Here is a 21,775-nt window from a genome sequence, read left to right on the forward strand (position 1 = left end):
ACACAGCAACAGGGCAAATAGTGATTCCCAGTTACAAGATAGAAGGAAAAAGAACAGGCCTTTGGGAGGCATTTAGTTGTAGTCACGCTAGTTGAGATACACATGAAGAAAGAGAAATTTTACAATGTCTTGAGACAAGTGAAAGTGGAAATACAACATACCAAAACTTACAAGAAGCAGCAAGAGCAGTTCTAAGAGGGAAGTTCATAGCAAAAAACATCTACATTAAGAAACAAGAAAGATCTCAAATAAACAACCTAGCTTTACACCTCAAGGAATTAAAATAGGAAGAACAAACTAGGCCCAAAGTTAGCAGAAGGAAGAAAATAACAAAGATCAGAGTGGAAATAAAAGAAATAGAGACTAAAAAGACAATAGAAAAGACCAATGAAACTAAGAGCTGTTTTTCTGAAAAGATAAACAAAATAGACCAACTTGTTAGCCATACTCAACAAGAAAAAAGAGAGGACTCATATAAATAAAATCAGAAATGAAAAAGGAGACATAACAACTGATACTATGAAAATACAATTATAAGACACTATTGTAAACAATTATATAGCAACAAATTCGAAAACTCAGAAGAAACAGATAAATTCCTACTAAAACCTATCAAAACTAAATCATTAAGAAACAGAAAATCTGAACAGACAAACCACTAGTAAGGAGATTGAATCAGTAATCAAAAACTTCCCAACAAACAAAAGTCCAGGACCAGATGGCTACACTGGTGAATTCTACCAAAAATTTAAAGAAGATTTAATACTAGTCTTTCTCAAACTCTTATAAAACATAGAAGAGAAGGGAACACTTCCAAACTCATTCTACGAGGCTAGCATTATCCTGATACCAAAACCAAGAAAGAACACTACAAGAAAAGTTATGGGCCAATATCCATGACAAACACAGATACAAAAATCCTCAACAAAATATTAACAAACTAAATTCAGCAATACATTAAAAGGATCATACACCATGATGAAGTGAGATTTATTCCAGGATTGCAAGGATGGTTCAATATCTGCAAATCAATCAATGTGATATATACCACAGTAACAAAATGAAAGCTAAAAATCACATGATCATCTCGGTAGATGCAGAAAAAGCAAAATTCAACATGCATTCTTGATAAAAACTGTCAACAAAGTAGGTTTAGAGGGGACAAATCTCACCATAATAAAGGCCATATGTGACAAGCCCATAGCTAACATCATACTCAATGGTGAAAAGCTGAAAACTATTCCTCTAAGATCAGGAACAAGACAAGGATGCCTCCTCTCACTTTTATTCAACATAGATTGGAAGTCCTAGTCAATAATTAGGTAAGAAAACAAAATAGAAGGCATCCAAATCAGAATGAAAGAAGTAAAACTCACTATTTGCAGATGACATAATATTATACATAGAAAACCCTAAAGACTCTACCAAGAACCTGTAGAACTTATAAACAAATTCAGCGAAGTTGCAGGATACAAAATCAAAATACAAAAATCAGTTGTGTTTCTATACACTAATAACAACTATCAGAAAGAGAAATTAAACTAGATCAAAAAAGAATAAAATCCCCAGGAATAAATTTAACCAAGAAGGTGAAATACCTATACACTGAAAACTAAAAGGCACTGATGAATGAAACTGAAGAAGACACAAACAAATGGAAAGATGTTCTGTGCTCATGAACTGGGAAAATTAATATTGTTAAAATGTCCAAACTACCCAGCACAATCTACAGATTCAGTGCAATTCCTATCAAAAGTCCAATGGCATTTTTCACAGAAATAGGAAAAACCACCCTAAAGTTTGTATGGACCACAAAGACCCCAAATAGCCAAAGCAATCCTGAGAAAGAACAAAGCCGGAGGTATTACGCTTCCTGATTTCAAACTATATTACAAAGCTACAGTAATAAAAGTATAAGAACATACAAATAAAAGCAATAGCTAAAGTAACAGGACAGAATAGAGAGCCCAGAAATAAACCCACACATATACAGTCAATGAAGTTACTACAAAGGAGCCAAGAACATATAATGGAGAAATGATAGTTTCTTCAATAAATGGTGTTGGGAACACTGGGCAGCCACATGCAAAAGAATAAAACTGGACCCTTATCTTACACCACATACAAAAGTCAACTCAAGATGAATTAAAGACTCGAATGAAATATCTGGAACCATAAAACTCCTAGATGAAAACATATGAGGTAAGCTCCTTGACATCAGTCTTGGCAATGATTTTTTGAATCTGAGGCCAAAAGCAATAGCAACAAAAGCCAAAAAACTCACACACAAAAAAACAAGTGGGGTTGCCTCAAATTAAAAAGCTTCTGTATAGCAAAGGAAACCATTAACATAATGAAAGGCAACCTATGGAATGGGAGAAAAGATTTGCACATCATACCTGATAAGAGGTTAGTTAATATACAAAATATATAAAGAGCTCATACAACTCAACAGCAAAAAAACCCAAACAATTTACTTAATTTTCAGATTTTTTTGCATAGAACATGTCTGAGTAATCTGATTCAGGCTATGACTGTAGGATTCTGTTGGAGAAGCAAAGAATAAGGTTACTAAAATATACCATAGAACTATAACACTGAGGAGTTAGTTGGGTGTAGATCCTGAAGTGGGTGCTAAAGACACCCAGAATGATGACTAAAAGAGACAAATTTGAAGCAGATGCAAATTCTTCAACAGATGTGAAGGGGAATCTGGAGGTCAGTAAACTTTTATGGCTAAAGATAGCCAGGTATAATATTTGCTAATAAGCACACATTTCAAAAGATAAAGGCAATTAGACTAATAAGCACTACCATGGGGGGTGAGGGGTAAAGAGATCAAAGATTCTGCCTCTTGACTCCCCTTATATTAAGGCAAGAAAAAATGAGTAATAACTACCTAAGAAGATAATTTTAATGGAAGCAGGGATTTCCATCATGTAAAGCTGAGTAAGAAAAGAGTCCCTAGCATCAAGGGGTTTTCTAGATACAACATACATACCAGGTCTGAAATCATGTCCCCATTGACTACAGCAATGAACTTCGTCTACAGCAATTCGGGTAAATCTCCTTGCTTCATAGGCTTTTTCTAGTCTTGACATAAACATTTTGCTTTTTGCAATTTTCTCTGGAGTCACATAAATTAGCTTTAGATTGGAGTTTTTATTTACCATTTCAGCATGAACCCATTTCACATGCTCCTATTGAAAGGAAACACAGACACAATGATAGTAGAGCTAAGCTAGCAGACTGCAATACTCAGTGGTAAATGAAGACATTCATTACTCAGAAGCAACAGCCTTGGGGCTGTTTTAGCAACAGATGTTTACTTCATTAAAATCAAAGTAATGTCCCAGTACTAAACTTCATGGCAGCTGTGCAAACAGCATTTCAGTTACTTACTTACATCCAGACTGCTGATAAAAGAATAATCTCATTTGACAAAAAAGAGAACAAAAAAATGAATGCGAAGACACTCCAATAAGCATAAATCCATAAAGGCATAATTCTAAATTTTTCACAATAAATGCCAAAATGTAAGCTCAATGCAATAGGTATGGTGATAAAGGTGGGTTTTATTAATTTTTAACATTATATTTGAAATCATTTCATGTATGTGTGAACTAGCTATTTTAATGATGTTATCAAATCTACTCATAATCTATTTAGGTTTTATGAAGTATCTTATTCATTAAATTTTTATAATATGAAATACATACATTTATATATTATATATACCAGGGGTCCCCAACCCCCAGGCCACAGAACACTGCCTGTCCGTGGCCTGTTAGGAACTGCGCTGCACAGCAGGAGATGAGCGGCAAGTGAGCAAAGCTTCATCTGTATTTACAGCCGCTCCCCGTCGCTCACATCACTGCCTGAGCTCACCTCCTGTCAGCACTATGGTGAGCTGTATAATTAGTTCATTATATATTACAATGTAATAATAATAGAAATAAAGTGCACAATAAATGTAATGCACTTGAGTCATCCTGAAACCACCACCACCCCCAACCCCCCTCCGTGGAAAACCTGTCTTCCACAAAACTGGTCCCTGGTGCCAAAAAGGCCAGGGACTGCTGACATATGTAATAAGAATAAATCTTAAGAACTAACAGCTATTAGGTTCTTAATGTTGTTGTTATTTTCTATAATATTTAGAACACTGGATGTTGTATTTTTTCCTTCTAACCTAATTAGGACCAAAAGAAGTGGTGAATGCGATAGAAAGTCAAAATACTTTCAATCATCCCAGAAAAGCAGTTTGTTAACTTGAGATATTCCTAGTTTTGTTAAGAAATGGCCAAAGTGTATTAAGTATTTCAGCTGGTCCTAAATGTCCCAGAAATCTCAGAGGAGCAAACATAAGGCTATTTCCTCAGCAACTCTTCAAGCAGTAGTGACATGGCCTGAACTTGTAATTATGCACCTTTCTAACTACAGTCGACCCTGGAACAACTCAAATTTGAATTGCATGGGTCCATTTATATGCAGATTTTTTTCAATAGTAAATACTACAGTACTACGTGATCTGCAGTTGGTTGAATCCCTGAAATGAGGAGAGCTGACTACAAGTCACCCACAGATTTCTGACTGTGTGTATGGTTAGGGGCCCCCAACCCTCACGTTGTTTAAAGGTCAACTGTACTTTCCATTATTATTACTCTCTTTTTCAGTTTTAAAGAAGTGCAATATGAGAAGGCAGTGTTCTCCACAGATTCATTTTGGTGAATGAGAAAGCAGTTATAATGACACAGAGTTTAAATAAAACAAAATTATATGGGAAAGACTAGGAGAACCAGGGCTTCCTGAAGACATAGCTGACTTTAGGGATGTGAGAAAATATACAAAATGAGCACAGAGTATCTTATAAAAGAAAGCAAAGACTCAAAAGCTATGAGCTAGATTTAGGAGTCACCTTAGATAAGACTCTCACTACTCAAAGATGGGACTATTTGACCATAAAAAAAGAATAATAACTATGGATCAAAAGACATCAAACATGTTAAAAATCCGTAAGTTTACAATGATACTTGAAAAAAAAAAAAAAGAACTTATTGACCACTTTCGGAGAATGCTGGAAAACCAACTCTTTCTGAAAATTGGTAAAGAAAGGGAAAGAACTTTCAATCTGCAAAGAGTTAATAAGGAAAAAGTTATTTTTTACAGAAAAAGTCTAGCTAATATAAGAAAAAGTGAGAATTAGAAATCACCATCTTGTAACCCCCTAATTAAATAATGCTCTAAGGTAGGCAATAATCATCGGTGGCTGCTAAAAACCATTAGATGAAAAGGTGACAGAGAACTTGATAATTACAGAGCAGGCAGACATAAGCTGAACCCACTGATCAAGCTAATGTCACAAAAACATAACTGGGTATTATATACCTCCTGAGTGATACCAGGGGAAAGTATACTCTTGCCAAAAAAAAGAAAAGAAAAGAAAAGAAAGCCCAAATACAGTCAAGCGTTTAGATCTAACTAAAAGGAACAAGTGAAACAACATCACAAGAATACAATCAGGAAGAGACAAAATATAGGAAAGTATAGGACAAAAAAACAAGCAAAAAAAACCCAACCTAAACAATAATTTGCGTGGGAAACAAACAAGAAATAAGGGAAACCTATGGATATATCAACCAATACAACATAATGCATGAACCTTATCTGGACCATGATTAAAAAAAATAACAACATTTGATGAGACAGAAATCTGAATCTTTTTATTTGATGGTTTTAAGGAACTAATACTAAATTTTTTAGGTGTGATACGGCATTGTAGTTACCTTTTTAAAATGTTAGAGATACACACTGAAGAAGAAGCTACAACTGAAATGATATGATGTCTGGGACTTGTCTCAAAAAAATAAACCAAGGGTGGGCAGGAAGGGAAATTGGGGGTATATAGACGAAAAATATTGGTCATATGCTGATAACTGTTAAAGGTACTTAACGATACATGGCAGTTTTTATACTATTCTCTCTACTTTTGTATATTTTTAAAATTTTCAATAATATGCTTTTTAAAAAACAAACACCTTGGAAATGCTTTATTCTACAGATAAAGGTAAGAGAGTCCATTCCCAAACAGAAGAAATTCCACAGGGGTTGGGTACCTTGTTACTAATTCATTTTTTGTATTTAATTATATTGCATAATAAGAAATTCTTGCTATTTTAGAATGGACACTATAAAACAGTCAGCAAATATTTCCTGTAAAGTGCCAGATAGAAAATATTAGGTGTTGTGGTCCATATCACAGCTACTCAACTCTGCCGTTACAGCGTGAAAACAGTCACAGACTACACATAAAAGAACCAGCATGATTCTGTTCCATCAGAACATTATTTATGGCCACTGAAATTTGAATTTCATGTAACTTTCACACTTCACAAAATACTATTCTTCTTTTGATTTTTTTTAACCATTTAAAAATATAAAAACTAATCTTACTTCACGGACCACACAAAATAGGTAGTCACAGACGCATACCTTAGAACTAGAAGCATTTAACATGGTAGCTGAAATTCCTAATTGTTTCAAAACCATTAACTGGTCTTCCATAAGGGAGATCAATGGGCAAATCACGAGTGTAAAACCTAAAAGAGAAAGAAATCTACTTTAAATTTTACATCATCACCAGAATGAGTTTACCTTCTTTACTGTAACTTGAGGCCCTGCCCATCAATTCGGACTGATTTTCAATGCAGACTTAGCAATATACCACCTATTTCTTACCCTCATTAATAAAGGAGGTAGACACGAATAAACAATAAGCCAAATAAGCAGATATAAGATAAACAGAAATCTCTCACCCTATCAGTCTTATAAAAATATAGATAGATGTTATCATTTGGATTTACTATCATTTTTAACATTCAGTATTGGTAATCTAAGTAAAGTGATATATAAATCAAGTCAAATACTATCCAGTTAGCTTTCCAAAGAAAACATAGCAACTTGTATCATCTAGAATGATAGTTACATGAGTATCCATTCACTTACTGCACCAGATTAATTTAGTCGGATCAGAAATCAGTGAACGGTTTACTGACTGACTCAAGTTCTCGTAATACATCCCCTTTCTCTGAAAACTGAAATTGTTTGCAGCAGCTACAAAAGCTACATTGTTAAAATCCTACATTCTTATGTTTCTGTAGTTTGTTCCTTAAAAGAACCTAGGGCAGAAAGCAGACCAGTTTTAAAAATATACTCAAGATTAAGACCTTATCAAGGATTTTACCCTCTCAGTTAGCCCTCTCTCCTGTATTTTCACTTTCTCCCTCATTACTGGCACCTTCTCATTACTATTTTATTTTATCATCTTATCTTATTTTATCTTATTTTGTTTTATTTTTTGGCCACCCTATATGGCAGGTAGGATCTTAGTTCCCCGACCGCGGATCAAACCCGAGCCCCCTGCAGTGGAAGTGCGGAGTCTTAACCATTGGACCACCAGGGAAGTCCCTCATTAAGTTTAAACACGGTCAAGTCTCTCTCAAATTTGAAGAAACCCTGAACACCTAATTCAGGGCCCCCTGCCTTTTTCCCTGCATAGCAATTCTTTCCCAGGACTGTCCCTTTCACTGGTTCCACTTCCTCACTCCTACTCACTCCCAAACAATTGCTCTTTGGTTTCCACCCAACCATTTTACTGAAGCTGCTCTAGCCAAGGTTATATTTGAGTCCCTTGTCACTAAGTCCACTGGAACTTCCATGTCCTTATTTTATTTGACCTTTTGCCAACAGTCATCACTATTAACTACTCCCTGCTTGAAATACTCCCTTCTCCAGGCTTCTGATAACACCATACTCTCCTGACTACCCTCCTACACTTTGCTACTCTGTCTTAGCCTTCTCTGTAAGGCCCTCTTTCTCTGTTTATCCCTAAACTCTTGGTGTTCTGGTTTCTGTTCTGGGCACTCTTCTCATGGTGCTCTGGATGATATAATTCGCTTCAATAGCCATCTGCATACTAACAGCCTCCAACCCAGCAACCTCAGATCTCTCGGACCCAAGCTTTCCACTCAAACATCCTCCTACTCAGAGGACAATACTACCTGGATATCTTGCAGGCATCATAAATTCAACAGGCCCCAAATTAAATTCATCACCTTCCCTCTCCATTCCCAAATAAGTTCTTTCTCCAATGTACCGTGGTTCAGTGAACAACTTCACCATCTGTCCCAGCCTCAAATCTGGGCAGCTAGACTATCTCTTCTCCTAGTCCTGTATCCAATGAATACCAAGTTCTACTGAACCTACCTCCTAAATATTTCTGGAATTCCTCCATCTGCTGGAATTATCCTTCTAAACCACAAATCTGACAAGCCTCTTACCTGTTTAAGACCCTTCAACAGCTTTCCACTCATCTAAGGAAAAGTTTTTAAAATATCTTTAAAGACTCTTTCCACATGTCTTGCCCTTCACTGCCTGCCACACTAGAATGATTCCAGGTTATTGAATACCCCACACCATGCATGTTCTCTCACTTATAGGCACACACACACACATACACACACACACACACACACACACACACACACACACACACACTATGGAATATTACTTGGCCATAAAAAAGAATGAAATAATGCCATTTGCAGCAACACAGATGGACCTAGAGATTATCATACTAAGTGAAGTTAGCTAGACAGAGAAAGACAAATATCATATATCACTTATATGTGGAATGTTAAAAAAAAAAAGATACAAATGAACTTATTTACAAAACAGAAACAGACCCACAGACACAGAAAACAAACTTATAGTTACCAAAGGGGAAAGGGTAAGGGAGGGATAAATTAGGAGTTTGGGATTAACATATATATACACACTACTATATATAAAACAGATAACCAACAAGGACCTGCTGTAGAGCACAGGAAACTCTACTGAATATTTTGTAATAACCTATAAGGGAAAGGAATCTGAAAAAATATATATACATATATATGTATAATTGAATCACTTTGCTGTACACCTGAAACACAACACTGTAAATCAACTATACTTCAATGAAAAAAAAAATTAAAATAATTAAAAAAAAGCCACTTCCTCAGGCCTCCCCTAACAGCCCCTAGACCAGATCTTTGCACTGACTTAATTCCCTATTAAAACCTTTATCACAAAACCCTTAATGCAACTGCTTGCAATTAAGCTGTATTCTCTAGACCAGGGGTCAACAAACCGGTTGCTTGTTTTTGTAAATAAGGTTTTCCTGGAACACAGCCACAGCCATCCCTTTACCTATTGTCTGTGGCTGCTTTCCTGCTACACTGGCGGCTGAGCAGTCGGCACAGACCTCACAGACCGCAGAGCCTCTCCCATTTACTGACTGGCTCTTCGAGGAAAAGTCTGCTGACCCTGCTCTATACCCCTGGTAGTCCCCAAACAGCAGCATCAGTGTCATCTGAGAGCCTGTCAGAAATGCAAGCTCTTGGGTCTCACACTAATTTAGAATCTGCATGTTGATCAGATTACCAGCTGATTTTTATGCACATTAAAGTTTGAGAAAGCACTGCTGGCCACTGAGCTCTGTGAAAACGAGGACCACGTACATTTGCTGACTCCAGTACCTCCAGGGCCTAACACCACAGCAGACACTCCACAAAGACCTGGGGCTCGACTCCAGGCCTACTGACTCCTTTTCTAGTGCTTTTTCTCCTACAACATGTTTTTATTTTATTTTATTTTATTTTTTGGTGGTATGTGGGCCTCTCACTGCTGTGGCCTCTCCCATTGCGGAGCACAGGCTCCGGACGCGCAGGCTCAGCGGCCATGGCTCACGGGCCCAGCCGCTCCACGGCATGTGGGATCTTTCCGGGCCGGGGCATGAACCCGTGTCCCCTGCATCGGCAGGCGGACTCTCAACCACTGCACCACCAGGGAAGCCCCAACATGTTTTTTAGTGATGTTTCAGGAACCAGATAAAAGAATGAATTACTCTCAGTCTTTAACATTCCCTCTCTAGGTGACTCCTTTAAATGTCTATTAGTGGAGAGATAAATCAAACAAAAATGCACTTGATTTTGGCAAATATAGGGCTAGACATTTTTTTTAAAGACTTAAAGATATATTCAGAGAAACGATGTTTCTTCACGTTAAATTAATGTTGATTAATACCCACCATCAGAACATAATGCTGGTAACTGGTAGCATAAGCTCTTTCCCCCACCTGTAGGCATAACGAGAAATACCTCCTTTCCAGACATTGTTACATTAATCGTTTCCAGCTGAAGTGACCTGAACTTCTGCAGTTTAAAGACATTTTTCAGAACATCTTTAACTTTACCAGACCATGGAAAATCTAGAAAGTGAAAAACAAACCAGAGAGATTAGAACTATTCAGGATTATGAATGAGACACAAATGTGAATGGCCGTTTTTATAATAGAGAAGAATCAGGTCAATATATAAGACTTTTAATACTATGGACAATTTAACTTTTATAATAATAATTTTGAGATCTGTTTAATTCACGATGCTAAGCAAAATCATATTTAATGATATATCATAAGAAAAAGTATATCAGAAAAAAATGACAACATTTGCCGGTGATAAATAACTTACAGAGGAGAAAGGTGCTTGGTCAGGTATTTGAAAAACAGTCTGCATGTCCATCAGGAAATTCATAGCATCACAGAAAACTCAACTATCATGAACAAAGTTAACGATTACCTGAACTTTTTGGTGTAAATATCTTGTTTAAAAATGAATACTGGAAAAAAAGGCCCACAAAAGCAATTCAATTCTTTCGAGAGTTATAGTATTCCACAATTAATGATAAACAAGATGCTTGGCAAGATCCTGAATCAAGAAAGGTTTGTTCACTAGGGCAGGAGAATGCACTACCCTTTAACGAGTCTGAATTTTTTTCTCAATTGTTTAATTTTTTCTAGTTAAAACCTAGAAAACTGAGTTAAATAAATATCTTATTTTTCCAAGCACCGATTAATGTTGCTGAAACCATATTTGGACAAAATAATACATTCTGAATAATAAAGGCTTCATTTAAAAAGAACATGGGTAAAGAATGGTCTGTCTCCAAGTTCCCCTGCCACTTAAGGAATGGCTAGTTTCAACTCTTAAGCTACTAAAAAGCACTGACCCAGGCACAATGATTTAATTCTAGTTCATAGAACTGAGAAGAAACAAAACTGGCAAAGATAAAAAGAAAAACGACAAAAAAAGAGCAAACCTTCTTTATTCCAAGAGGCAGGTGAAGAATCACATTCGCTGCTCTCCCCAGCATCAGAATCCTCTAAACACTGCTTTATTCTCTTTGTTAGGACATTTTTTTTCTGAATAAGCTCCTGTTGCCTTTCCAGAAGTTCTTGAATTTGAATGTCTACTGCATGTAGCTCACTGGTTATAGAATCCAGTTCCTCACTTAGAGCTACGAGGGAGGAAAAAAGATATAATGACCAGACAGAGTTAATCACAACTTTAGGTTTCCTTATTATTGATTTTTGGGTATTCCTCACCATCAAAATTATATACTTATCGTAGTACAGCAGAGTGGTTAAGAGCATGTGTTTTGGAGCCACAGACCCGAGTTAAATCTTAGGTCTTCCTCTTACTGGCTGAGCGACCTCGGGCTAAGTACCTTATACTTAACTGAGCCTCAATCTCCCTATCTGTAAAATGGGGATAATATTAACACCCAGCTTTCATAGAACTGCTATAACAAATTAAATGAGATAGCATATTGAAAGTTCTTAACACAGTACCTGGCACACAGTTAAGCATTTAATCAATAATAATTTTTTTTATTATGTTGTAGGGCAGTGGTCCAACCATCTCCTAAATCATTTCAGTAAAGTGACCAGATTTTGAAGCAAGAGGAAATTATTTAAAAGTAATACCCTAACTACTTAGCTATCATTTTACAAAAACATTCATATTTGGGTTCATACTGTGACATGGTAAGGAGTCGGTGATTATAAACACACTGATGTAACAGTAAAGAGAGAAGTCAAGCATGCTACTGGAATTGGCATTACAAGGCCAGCATGCTAACTTATAAAGAAGCCTTAACATATGACTCTAATCAGTCCAAATATTAAAGTCAAAGTGAGATTTCTTTTGACATCACATCAGTGGAAGCTAGAAAACTTTTATAGATTGGTGTTTTCTAAAACATCTGCCTGCATTAATCAGTGTCCACTTTTTGTTTTGTTTTTTTTGTTTGTTTTTTTTCTTGGCCATGCTGCATGGCTTGTGGGATCTTAGTCCCCTGACTAGGGATTGAACCCTGGCCCTCAGCAGTGAAAGCATAGAGTCCTAACCACCGGACCGCCAGGGAATTCCCAATCAGTGTCTAGTCTTAATGCCTTTGCATGAGATGAAATCTTACAGTTATGATTTAAAATAGGATGCTCCGGTGGCTTTGTATTGTACCAACTGCCTTCATGATTCTTGGTTAGGGCTGGCCACCAGGGAAGTCTGTAGAAATGAAACAGCAGCCAGGTTTACAGTCAGGAGGCTAGCATAAGGTCAGGTGTTGCTGCAGCTCACTCCCGTTGTCGCTGATCCGCTGGCTCACCTTGCTGACAGGTGGCAGAAGCAGAGGCAGGTTTACCCACAGTTTCTTCAGCTTCTTTGAATCCTTGGCTGGGTTCACATGCAACTTTCTGCGGCAAGTGCACCAGCTCTTCCGCAGGGCACCAGCGTCCTGGAGGTCAGAGCCTTGGGGACAGTGACACACCACATGAGTCCCAATGACACACAGGTTCTACTTGGTCCTAGTGTGTTTCAGCTCTTCCTTATCCTCCCACATGCCACATCCATCCTCCTGACCCTGCTGCTGGCTCTTGTGATTTCCAGACCAGCAACGCACTTCTTCACCAGGTCCCATGATCATGTAGAGACTAATCTCTGGCATAAATCCCTTATAACACTCATAATGATTCAGCTTCTCTGATGGAACCCTGACCAATGCCAAATGTTGTCCCAGAGGAACAGAACCTTAATGCGTTCTCTGAATCGCTTCTGGGCCACGTGGAATTGAGTCTCTGATCTGATTAGATTTAAGGGCATTAATGACCCCTCTTTGCAGTGGTAGAAGCGATAATGGTATTGCACAGCATGCAGTAGACGAAGTTAAATTATCATCTATAGACACCAGAAATTAAGTATCTAGAGAAGGCAATGCTCTGGGTGACCAAGTGTTTGCTGTCACAGAACATTTTTGTAAGAATAATGGGGTTGGTTGGTTGCTTCCCAGTATGCTGGAGCACTTGATGAGAGAGATGCAGGGTGTCCATAAAGGGACCTCAAAGTTTCTATGACTGTCCTAAACAAAACCCTTATCTCCTGGAGCTACAGTGCTGAGATTACTGAAGACTAACAAGTTTAAATTCTGCAGGTGGCTGAATTATGATACAAACTGAATTCCCAACCTCGCAGGGACTCTTCTGTTAAAGTTAGGACATTGATTTGGAAGGAGTAAGACCCTGAAATCGGGATGGGAACATATGGGCAGATTCCAACGAAGCAGGGGACCTTGAGCCACTAATTCTGCCAAGTCTTTTTTGCCCCCCCTCCCCTTTCTGAAACAGCCTCCTCCTGCCTGTTACGGTCTTTCCTGAGGTAGATGCCCTGCAAGAGCACGCTAATCACTCGAAGGATCTGCCCCCACCACCTTCCAGTGCTACAAGACCCACGAGGCCCCAGAGGATGAGGTATAAAAATGTGAACTGTGAGAAAACATGAAACACACCAAAAGAGTTGCATTTGCCAATATCTATCACCAGAAACTAGAGAGTATATGTGGGAATAGGTCCTAAGGCTACTAAATCAAGGTGGACAGCATACAATATTGAATGAAGCCAAATTTAGTGGTGTGGACTCAATAAGAAATTCTGGATTTAGGGACTTCCCTGTTGGCGCAGTGGTTAAGAATCCGCCTGCCAATGCAGGGGACACGGGTTCGAGACCTGGTCCGGGAAGATCCCACAGGCCACAGAGCAACTAAGCCCATGCTACACAACTACTGAGCCTGCGCTCTAGAGCCCGCAAGCCACAACTACTGAGCCCGTGTGCCACAATTACTGAAGCCCGCACGCCTAGAGCTAGAAGCCACCGCAATGAGAAGCCCGCGCACCACAATGAACAGTAGACCCCGCTCACCACAACTAGAGAAAGCCCGGGCAGCAACGAAGACCCAACAGAGCAAAAAATAAATAAATAAATTTATTTAAAAAAAAAAAAAAAAGACAGGACATAGTCCAGCAACAAAATTAAAAAAAAAAAAAAAAGAAAGAAAGAAAGAAATTCTAGATTTAGTGTGCTAAATATAGTGGCCAGGAGTGGCTCTAATAATTTACTTAGCTAGTCCCAAAGATGAATATCAGAAAGTTGGGGTGGAATGACACAGGTGTAGGTGCCAATGAAGTGGAAAGGCTAGGACTTCCTGGGTATGCTCTAAAGGAGGAAAACCTGAGGCTTAGGGAGATGGGAGTGCTAGAGTGGATTATCAGGTGGGTTGATCGTCCACTCTCCCGTGGTCCGGCCCCCCAGGAGGACCCAGAGGATCCTCCCTTCACCAAGTCTGAAAGAAATGCATTCATGAGGGGAGCCCCAGCATCCGGGAAGAGGGCTGGAGTGGCTGTTCTCTGTAAGCCAGGAATGACCATGGGAAGTACTGCCTTTGACCTAGACTACCTGAATCAACGAGAATGATGGATTCTAAGACATGGGGGCTAAATGCTGGCAATTCAGTTCATGACCAGAGGAAAGGTAGATGCAGCTGCCATACCGGGCAATAGAGTAGAACAGTCTGACTCACAGAGATCTTCGGCAGTAGCTAGCTGATCATGATGTCTGAAATGGAAACAGATGACTTGATCTGTACAGGCAGAATACAAAGGCCTGATTCTGGGAAACACAAGCCTGATTTGAATCACCGCAATGGAGTCATAGTCCTTCAACCAGTTCCCAGAAATGGCCAGTTTATAGACCTAGAGTCCCTTGTATAAAGTGGAAGTTGGGGCCCTTTGAAAAAGGACTCTCCTACACAGCTAAAAATTTATGTGGTAAATCTTTCCACTATCCTTCTCCAGAGAAACTTATCAAGGTAATTGTGTGTTGGGAAAAGCAAGATAACTTCTCAGAAATTACCAGACATCAACTCTAAACTGGTAATTCCTGGAGAACTAAAATGCCACGGTGATCCACCAGTCAGAGTAGGGACTGGACTTAAGCAAAGCTGATGATCAATGCAGTTTTGCTTCGGTGCATGATACAGGGGGTTAGGAGGTCCTCCAACCTACTCTGTGGTTACTCCCCCAGTTCCAGCAGGCATAATTAGAACAGATATATTCAGCAACTGGCTGAGTTCACACATAGGTCTCCTGACCCAAGAGTAAGGACTATTATGGTAGGAAAGACCAAGTGGAAGGCAGATAAGTGTGCTTACCTATCAGAACAGTGAGTAGTGCTCTTCCCACTGCCAGGATCCACTAGTGAAACGTTTGCTTCCCATCCCTGAAACTTTGGACTCTGCTGGTCTAGAGGTCTTAGTTAGCAAGGAAGAACTCGTCTACCAGGAGAAAAAGCAACGGTTCCATTTAATTGGAGTTGACTACCACTTGGCCAGTTTGCGTTCCTCATGACAGGAAATCAACAGGCAAAGAAGGGGGTTACTGGACTGGCTGGGGTGGGTGATCCTGACTGTTAAAGGGAATTGGATTGCTATGACACTGCAGAGAAGTGTGTCTGGAATAGAGGGGATCCTCTAGGCTGTCTTTTGGTATTCCCATGTCCTCTGATTAGAGTTAATGGAAAACTACAAAAACCCATTACAAGCAAACTGCTAAGGCAAATCCCACAAGGCAAGGCCCCATGACCAGGTGAGGTGCTTGCTGAGAACAAAAGGATATGGAATGAGAAGTTGAAAAGGCAGTTATAAAATCATACCTATGACCACATGATCAGGTGAGAACCAAGAACTGTAATAGCTATAAGCATTTCTCCCTTATTTTGATATTCCTATATAAGCCAAATTTGGATTTTTCTTGTTGGTGGTTGGTTGGTTGGTCGATTGATGGATGGATGGATGGGTTGGTTGATGTTCCTGCTCCCATTCCCCTAAATTCTAAAATAAAAAAGTGTTAATAGTCGCTAACCTCGTATCTCAGGATTTAAGTTAGAAGATTATCCAGAAGGATGTGACTCAGCAAGAAGAGGAATGAGCATCACCCAAAGATGAATACAAAGAATTCCTGTCCTCCTCGGAGGAGAGGATCAGTGTATATTTGGTTGGACCAGGGACAGCTGTATCATGTTGGGGAGCCAGAGATTTAGAAGGTGGAAGTGAAGCTGTCACCATATTTTCTGTATTTAAGAAGGTCAGTGCAAGGTCAGGCCTGGTGACCTCACTGGCGTTGGGGCAGCAACTGGGTCCATGATTCCAGCTGCTGCTAGATATCCTTAGGGAAACAGCAGGGCCTGCAGCTCCTCTAGATCCTGTTGGTTCTCCTCCCTTGGCTTCTCTGAACACGCAGCCAGGTCATATGCAACTCCACGGGGAAGGACGTGAGCATTTTGACAGCTCCTGCATCACCTACACTGGAGGCTTTGAGGCAGTAAGGGACTGATCTAGGTTCCGGTAAGATCCATCTTCGTGGGGGGCAGTTCGTTTGGGCATCCCCACTGCATATGCATCTTCTCTTCCTAACTGCTGGCTCCGCCAGCTTTGGGCCCGGCTCCAGACACGCAGGCAACAGACAGAAAGAAAGAGCTTAACCACTTCCCATATTCACACCAAGCAGAATCCCTACAGTTAGTCCCTTACATCTCATAGTGGCTCTGCTTCCTGATCAAATTCTACATAACAGAGATGTTAATGTCAAACTATGCTACAAAGTCAGTATCGGCGTACCTTAGATAAAGTCCTGATTGACTAAGAGTATAAGAAAATAGAGTTAGTTGTAATAAATCAGGGTCTTTTCATGTTTTTGTTCAAAATTGTATCACCTCTATTGCCAGCATGGACAACACATGACTTGTATTATTGGAGATGAGATTGAAAAGTGAAAGATTTCAATAATCCGTAACAAAGAGGGCTTATTACTATAATATATCTCAAGAGCACATAGTATTGAGCAGGGATCACACTCCAGAGTTCCTAAGCTTGCAGCTGATGCAAGGGAGGTACCAGTCTTCAGAAACAGCACATTTTCTAGCAATATCCCATACTGAAATGAACAACGAAAGGAAAGTGATTTGCCACAAGGGAAGCCATCAAATCCAAATCAATGAACGGTCTGAAGGCAACTTCAGAGGCATTTCACATATAGTTCCACACGTGGGTAGAACAATAGAAGAGGTGGGTTATTTGAAAGGGGCACAATATTGTAAAGGCAATGATTCAAAATAATCATCTCCTCTTAAATAAAATTTATCTATGTCATTACTCAGTTATTTTAAAATCATAGCCTACTGAGAAAGCTTAAAGTCTTGTTAAGTAGAATAACTCACTTATGCATTCCAAAAATAACTATACCGAACTGAGGCAAGGTTCCATAACATCTCTGAAACCCTCACCTTTGTCTCTTAGTAAAGAACATTTGGATTAGCATTTAATATAACTTAAATTGTTACCATTTATTATTAACCCTTAAGCTGTGAGAATGAGTCATGAGACAAAGCCAAAATCTGTCACTATTTTTTTTCATATTTATATTTAAATAAATTGTAAAGTTTTTAGTGGTGGATGGGAGGATGCCATACTTAGGCAAACCATTTCTTTAAAGTTTGAAAAGAACCTAATCTTGTTACCCCGCTGTTAGTGCTAGTATGTAGCAAAGGCCATATTCACTATATCCTACAAAGGACAGGAAAATACCATAGAATAAGTTCCTCACTCCTGCCATCCACTTCTTTACTGAATAGTCAGCAAGACCTCACTATTAAGCACAATAGAATCTAGTCAAGTTTATAAAAACAAGCAATGGATGGAAATATACCAAAATACCAAGAGTAGCTGCCTGGAAAAGGTCAAATGGAAGTTTTTCTTTTATACTTTAAAAACGTTTTCAAATAGCTCCACTTACAGGAACTTACCTTAAGGAAATAATCAGAGACGCACACAAAGCTTTTGATTCAAAGATGTTCAATGCGACCTTTTTTACATTTTAAAAATGGAGACAGACTAAAAGTTCAACACCAACACTAAAAGTGTTAATTGTTTAATGTCACTTCAAAACAATAAAATACAGAACAGTATTAAAAATAGAATATTTACAACATAGAATTTACTTAACAATATGTCTATACCTACATTGTTTTTAAAAATCACATTACCAAACATGTACAAAATGTTAAAAATTTTGTTGAAAAACAATACATCTAAATATTACAGTATTACCCTGACTAGTGAGATTATAAATGATTTATATTGTCTACTTGATAATTTCTTAAGTTCCCAGAATGCTATCAAGAAACATATCATTCCTTGGAACTCTTATGTATTGCTTTTGGGGAACGTAAAATGGTATAGCCACGATGGAAAACAGTACGGTAGTTCCTCAAAAAATTAAACACAGAAATACCATGTTAACCAGCAACTCCACTTGCAGGTATATACCCCCCAAAACTGGAAGCAGGGGCTCAAATGGATATTTGTACACAATGTTTGTAGCAGCATTATTCACAAAAGCCAAAAAGTGAAATAACCCAATGTCCACTGACAGACAAATGGATAAAGAAAAGGTGGTATATACATACAATGGACTATGATTCAGCCTTAAAAAGATACATGTTACAAAACAGATGAACCTCAAAGACATGCTTAAGTGAAATAAGCCAGACACAAAAGGACAAATATTGTATGATTCCACTTAAATGAGGTACCTAGAATGGTCAAATTCACAGAGACAGAAAGCAGAATAGTGTTACCAGGGGCTGCAGGGAAGGGAGGACTGGGTTTATCTGGTACCGAGTTTCAGTTTGGAGTGATGAAAAAGTTCTGGAGATGGATAATGGTGATGACTGCACAACAGTGCAAATGCACGTAATGCCATGCACGTAATGCCACTGAACTGTATGCTTACAAGCAGTTAAAATGGTAAATTTCATTAAGTACATTTTCCCACAATGAAAAGAAAATCTGAAAAAACATCACTTCTATAATCGGAATTTTTAAAACAAGTATTTCTAAAATTTATTTTTATTAATTTCTATTAAGACTTTTTTAGAGCAGTTTAAGGTTCACAGCAAAATTGAGGGGAAGGTACAGAGAAAAACATGCAATTAGAGAAGAGAATGAACTACAAAATGTAATCATCTCCACTAACCTGAGACGGATGCCATTCTGAAGTTGAATTGGAGAGCCAAATTTCTTTCTAAAAGTGAAAGAAAAATCAGAGCAACAACTTTTTAAAAACAGTACTGCTGATAATGCTCAGTGATAATCTGTCATTACTAAGCACATAAAATGTTAGAAAGTAAACTATATACTGCAGTGACCTTTCAATAAGGACTACATGCTTTTTCCCACTCTACTTTTTTATGGAAAACTCTCTAGATTTCAGAGAAGTGTCCAAAGTCACATAAACATATAATAACAAGTATGACATCAAGAACACTGAACAAATATCTGCCAGACACAAAGCGATGTCACAAAAAAAGAGCAAAGCTTTGAGGTTAAACAGCTTTACCACTAAATTACTGTGTGATCTTAGCAAAGCTAAACAACTTGTTCGTCTCAGCCCCTTTCCCTGTCTCTAAAATTGGGATGGTGGAAGCTATTTTACAAATAACAAGTTGGATAGATTCAAATATCCCAGATGAAGCAAAACCCATCAACGTATATTCAAATTAATCATTTAACATTTTACTGAATATTTGCTTTAAAGGGTTACAATTTAGACTCAATCTTAAAAGAGGAATTGGTATTCTACAGAGGGGTGAGATTGCAGAGGGAGAGAACATGAGAAGGTCAGAAGTGGAGAAAAAGCCTGGTTTGTATTAAGGAACTCAAAATATTTCTGAATGATTAAAACTTAAGAGTACACACAAGCAAGTGGAAGGAGGTGAGGTTGGAGGGTAGGAACTTTATTTAGATTGTCCATCATCTCCAGGAACACCTCCCCCAACTCTGATATGGAAAACCAATAGTTTCCAAAACTAACTTAGAATGTTCTCCAAAGCTTCAGCATCACCCTACCCTTACTCAAACTGCTGACCTTATGCCGTTCCTCATGTAGAATTCTGTAGTCACCACTAGGCTGGGAAAATAAGTAGGGTCTTCTTTACCTTGCTAAGAAGTTTGGAAGGGCCACACCACTAAAAGATACTGAAGGAGGGGAGTAAACCAAGGCCTTCTAATTCTTTATCGATATGAATATGTCTTCACCATTTTGTGCAAATATAATTCTCCTTCTCTAGACTGTAAGGTTCTCCAGGGGGGCAGGGATTGAGTCCCTTCACATCTGTATCCACATAGCCTAGCACAGTGCCTTGCATATAGTGCAGGCTCAGGTTTGCTGAGATTGAAAGCAGAGTGTTTTTCTATACTTATGAAAGGATGTAATCTACAACCATTTTGCCCCACTATTTTAAACGACTCCTTTGATTATACTGTTAAAAAACTGCTCATAAACTCCTTCCCCAAAGGATGTGATTTAATAGCAAAAGCTATCTGAACATAAAATACGTTCAAAAATTAATGAGCTATCTATAGCATGTGTGTCAGAAGTATACCTAGGCACTGTTAAAATCCAAAACAAACGGAGACCAGTCTTGAAAATTTTCTGGGCAGACAAAACCAGCACAGACATACAAACAAAGCTTAATTTAGCTTATTTTGAAAGACTAACTTGACCTGGGGCACTTTTTGTTTCTGCCTCTGGAAATCAGAAGCAAAACTCCAACTGTTTCCCAAGGTTGCTATGAGGTAACCACTAATCAATTCCCTATCCTTTAAGAAAATGTTAATATTATAACCAATCAGTGTGAAGAATAAGCAGTCCTTACTAAACAAGCTGCTTTATAACAATATAGCCCTGAGCCTAATTCCATGTTTCGATTTGAGTGCTCCCGGTTGGCAAACTGTCTTTTTGGTGTGTACACAATGAACTTTTCACTAATTACTACTTCCATGATTCAGTGGTTTTACTTGCTATATCTGAACTTTTGCAAGCATCCTCAGGAAATATTTTACAGGGTCTCAGGCAGTCATGAATGCTTGACACCAAGTACCAGAGGCTAAATCACACACACACATCCTCCAACTCCTCGCGCCCTGCGTTTAGACGCAACAGCAATTTAATAATACCCTCCCTTACGCTTAGGCGTTCCCAGTGGCGTTTCCCAATAAACAGTGGTTGCAAATAAACAGGCTGTGGTACCCAAGCCTCCTGCACGGAAAAGGCTGGTGATAAAAAAAAGACCGGTCGGCAGTGGAACGTGCCCCAAGGACCGAGTTCCATTAGAGCTGAGCGATGATAGAGAGTTCCATTAGAAGGGCGAGGGCCCCTGTTTCTCCCCCGCCAATGTATTGGTGGAAGGAAGTGAGCCGGCCTCCCCATCAGCCAGGAAAAGGAATATTAGCTCTTTCAAAGCGGTAACGGGAGTTACCCCAGAACGTCTCCCCAGGGGGTTAAGGAACATCCTCCCCTCCTCAGTCTCCGACCCCAAAACGCCCCTGCCTTAGGTCCGCTACTCACCGCTTTCAGACGCGCTCCAACGAAAACTTCCCGCCACCAGGCTTTCCTTTCTTTCCAGCCAGGAGCATCCACCCTTCCGGGTCGGTCCTTTCAACCAATTGC

At 38.9% G+C, this 21,775-nt stretch overlaps 1 protein-coding gene across 1 annotated transcript in view; it reads right to left on the reverse strand.

Annotated features, from left to right (window-relative positions):
• RECQL (RecQ like helicase) overlaps nt 1–21,754 on the reverse strand; it is a 34,938-nt gene extending 13,184 nt beyond the window's left edge. Inside the window, exons 1-6 of the mRNA XM_081248528.1 lie at nt 21,674–21,754; nt 19,301–19,348; nt 11,200–11,397; nt 10,130–10,309; nt 6,493–6,599; nt 3,002–3,200 (exon numbers count right to left, since the gene is read on the reverse strand). Of these exons, the coding sequence (XP_081104654.1) occupies nt 3,002–3,200; nt 6,493–6,599; nt 10,130–10,309; nt 11,200–11,397; nt 19,301–19,316 (700 nt within the window). The 5' untranslated portion in view covers nt 19,317–19,348; nt 21,674–21,754. The remainder of the gene's footprint in view (nt 1–3,001; nt 3,201–6,492; nt 6,600–10,129; nt 10,310–11,199; nt 11,398–19,300; nt 19,349–21,673) is intronic.
• Between the last annotated feature and the right edge of the window lie 21 nt (nt 21,755–21,775).

The sequence above is a fragment of the Mesoplodon bidens genome (genome assembly GCF_964165515.1).
Source record: "Mesoplodon bidens genome assembly, chromosome: 11".
Classification (NCBI taxonomy): Eukaryota; Metazoa; Chordata; class Mammalia; order Artiodactyla; family Ziphiidae; genus Mesoplodon; species Mesoplodon bidens.